This window comes from Otolemur garnettii, unplaced genomic scaffold (genome assembly GCF_000181295.1).
Source record: "Otolemur garnettii isolate 467f Iridium unplaced genomic scaffold, OtoGar3 scaffold00010, whole genome shotgun sequence".
NCBI lineage: Eukaryota > Metazoa > Chordata > Mammalia > Primates > Galagidae > Otolemur > Otolemur garnettii.
In genome coordinates, this window is record NW_003852405.1 from 28,577,827 (window position 1) to 28,581,879 (window position 4,053).

The 4,053-nt window shown below is 43.8% G+C and overlaps 1 protein-coding gene across 1 annotated transcript in view; it reads right to left on the reverse strand.

The window, feature by feature from the left end:
- LOC100958453 (PDZ domain-containing protein GIPC2) overlaps positions 1–4,053 on the reverse strand; it is a 37,657-nt gene that overhangs the window by 27,390 nt on the left and 6,214 nt on the right. The window contains exon 2 of the mRNA XM_012801603.2: positions 3,728–3,908. Coding sequence (XP_012657057.1) covers positions 3,728–3,908 — 181 coding nt within the window. The remainder of the gene's footprint in view (positions 1–3,727; positions 3,909–4,053) is intronic.

The window sequence follows — 4,053 nt, forward strand, 5'->3', positions numbered from 1 at the left end:
TTTTTTCTCAGAAATAGAATGAATGATAACAAAATTTTGAGATGTCCATCCAAAAAGTCAAAGTCTAAAAGCCACAGTTTGTGTCTTAACATCAAACAGGCTCAGCCTTTGAAATGAGCGTATCAGTTAAGCTGACTCACAAAGATGAGGTCCCACTTTTCCAGCTGTGAATGACTCAAAGGACTGAGACATACTTCACATACTTAACATCCTATTCTGATGGACACACAGCACAGAAATGATGCCACTGAAAGAAGATGGAACCCAGGGATCTGTTACAAATCACACCCCACACCAAGATTCTAAGTGATTAGAGGGGGAGCTTGTTCTTTCAATTCCCTTTCTGATTTTAAGAACAGAAATATCCAGGCATCCATCCATAACCTCTTTCCATAAAGAGTGAGAATCATGAATCAGAGAAACACTCCAGGATAAATGAAGTTAAGACTCATGTAACTAAAACTGAATCAAAGCTTCATAGATACAGTATGTATTATTCTGCGAGTAAAAGACCTTATAGGAAAAGAAACCAGTTGGTCATGTCTTGTGTGAGTCACTTAAATGGACAAGTGGGTTTTCATGACCTTGGGAATATCTAGGTTTACAGGGCACATGCAGTAGGGCTGAGCTCATTGTGAGGACATGTTCGTTTTCATTGGCAAAAAGGGAAAGGAAGTGAGCCAGGCCCTAAAAAATGCCACTAGAGACATTCCAGCCGATCCTCGATAAGGACGGGGAATGCTGCCATCAGCTCATGGCTGGAAGAAGGAAACTTGGATCAGAGAGCAGCTGACCAGGAGACACCACGTTAGGTGTGGGAACCATTTCCCATTAAACTACACATTTCAACAAGGGAGTCAGTTCAACCAGTGGTTTTCAATTTTTTTTGCTGTGACTCACAGTAGGAAACATACATTGTATCATGATCCATAAATGTGCACAAACATATATAAGAACCGACACATGGGTGTTTGTAACTGATACATGCTTACCTTTCTTGTGTACAAAGTACTATGATGGTTTCCATCCTGTTCTACTTGGTGTTCTAAACACACTGGTTGAGAAAAACAGTGTTTTAGATTCTGACGGCACTGAGAGTCTGAGGGTACATTTCACAACAGCCTTTATTCCTCCCCCACAGCCCCACAGCTAACTCGGGGGAGCTGCTAGGGAGCATCTGCTCTGAGACAAGTGACTTGATTTTGATACTTGGATAGAGCAGGCTGCCTCCTCCACGACTGGCCATTCCTCACTATGCTGGCCCCTCCTCCTCTTTGTGTCCCTTAAATGCTGGTGTGTCCCCAGCAGCTGTGTCTGATCTCTTTACCCTCTGAGTCAGTTTACCTCCACGGCTTCCCTACCAGTGAAGGACAATTGCTCATAAACCCCATTCACTGGGCTCCAATTCTCAGCACTCACCCCTTATATATCCCCCACTGAACTCTCCCACAGATTTCAAACTCATTAGGTCCCAAATAATATATAATTTATATTATAATTTATATAGAATCCCTCTTTGGGTGAGGAGATAGGGAAGAGGGATTACTCTACCAAGGGTGACAAAGTAAGGCTCTGTCTCAAAAAAGAAAGAAAGAAAGAAAGAAAATGTCAAATACTGGAGTGTGTGGCCAACTCGGACAGTTTTTGGTAGGATCCTAGAAATGACTTAGCCATAGCCAAGGCGGCCCATCTGAATGCAAAGAAAATTCTGCTTCACTAAGACTGGGCTGTCTCTCTTGGCAGGAATCCAAGATGATGACAACTCAGAAAATCATGAAGGACTATGTAATTTGAATTCTTGGCCCAAGTCAATGATAACACTAGAAAAAAGAAACAAAGGAAACATAACAATAGATGGGACCAAGAGAACTGGGGGAGCCTGATCCCACCCCCTGATACATTCTCCTTCCCTGATAGAGAGTGAAGCCCTGAGATGAAGCCCCAGAATGAGAAACGGCTGAGTGGCCCAAAGAAGCAACCCTGAGAGCTGGAAGACAGCAGAGCAGCAGGGCTGACTTCTAGGAGAGACGCCCCAGGCCAGCGCCCAGAGCAAGATCAACCCAGAGTGAAAAGGCGCAGGGACCAGCAGCTTGACTTAAACTTCCAGCAGCTCTGTAAAGTCAAGTCTACCTTGCTCCAAAATCAATCTCCAGGGATGCTGCGCCACAGCCCCACCAGAACTGATACCCTGCCAGGAAAATCCTACCCAAGGTGCTTCTCACACGTGTCCGTGGATTTCATGAGGGAACAGAGAGGAGGTTTAATAGTACGCGGGGCAGTGAGGTCCATCAACTACTACACAAGTGTCTGACTTGGAAGAGAAAAGCCTGATCTGTAACGGTCAGCACTATCACCAACCTGCATCAAAGACACAGGGACAAAAGATTTAGAGGGAGCAACAGAAAAAAGTCTGGAATTCAGATTATGTGGGAGAGATCAATGTAAGAAAACTTATATTCCTTGAGTTGTATTAAGAATGGCTTTGATTCTGAATCAAATAAGAATATTTGTCTCAAACCACTTACACCCTATCAGTTATCGACTGGGGAGTCGGGTTACCAAATGAAGCCATTTCAAAAGGAGCTGTGGGATAGAAGCCTGGGCACTGTTTGCCTTCCTCTGGGAGAAGGGAGCTCAGATGCTGCCATGTGCCCGGCTGAATCAGCGGTGGCTCCTGGCGTGGTCCCTCCAGGACCAGCACTGGTGTAAAGCATCCTTTTCTTACACCTTCTGTGACACGTCCCCTACAAGTAACATAACTTACCCTGCATTTCTATTAAATGGCAGAGAATCATGTGGGAGCAGGGAAAAATTACTAATTCCTTATGGCTGGAATATCACTTACTTCCTAAGAAAGATATAATGTAATCACTTAGACCCAGTGTATCCTCCCATCATTTGCATTAACCACCCTGAGAAAACAGCCTCAGTTCCAAACTGGAAGGAAGACTTAGGTTCTGTGGGCAAAGGAAATAGCACAGGGTAGGTGGGGCCGTGGTGAGCAAGGGCAAGCTTGGGATGATTCTGCTCAAGGTATTTTCACACTGATGAACATGAGGCCTTCACTGGCTTGTTAAAATAGTGCTGCGTGGTGAGAGACGCTGGCACATTCCCTGTAGATGAGATGGCCCTGGGGGTTTGAACAACACTTGGAATACAGCTGCCTTGGCTAAAACCAAGCCAGGACAGATGTCACAGCAAACTGGAAATAATTTCATACCATCCCCTGGTGCTAAATTCAAAATACCAATGGAGGAAAAGTACTGGGGAAAGAGGGCTTTAAAACAGATGAGGTAACTTCATTAAATATGTATGTAACTGTATACATACTATACAGTTCTGTATGTAACTAAAACTTTTGCTGCAGAGGCCCGTGAGCAACAGATATTAAAGTGCTCAGTGGAAACCTGACTGCTCAGCCAAATGGAAGCACGGCAGGGGCTGCTCGCAGAGGCTGGACAGCGCGTCAGACCCGTCACTAGTCCCCAGACTCATAACTCTGAAAGCCGGTTTGGAAAATGGCCTTCTACAATGCAACATTTTTCTTTCCTTTCTTCCTTCAATAGTTGTTCTCCTTATAAGTAGCACCATGGACCATTTTCAATGTTCTTAACTGACAGGCTAGATGAGAAGATATATCAAAAGCTCACGTCACCACATCACAGTGTCATTTCCCTGAGAAACATAACCCAGGGAAGGGGGACATTGTTCACACATACACACTTACCAAATGCCTTCTTAGGTTCTATTAACGTCATGGTAAACTGTTCCCCTTTTTTCAATTCCTTTAACTTCTGAGCAACAGCATAGTGACGCCAGCCAACAACACTTTCTCCATTTATAGATTCAATATGATCCCCCACACAAATGGTTTGGACTGAGTCGATAACGCCACCATCTCTAATTCTCTGAAAAGAAAATTAATGACAACATAACGCAAAAACATTATGTAACATTATTGTTCATGCTTTTGAGACATTACAGACAAGGTACTGACCTGTTAACAATTCAGTTTAATGTTTAATCAGAGATCAAAGACAAAGCAACAAAGCA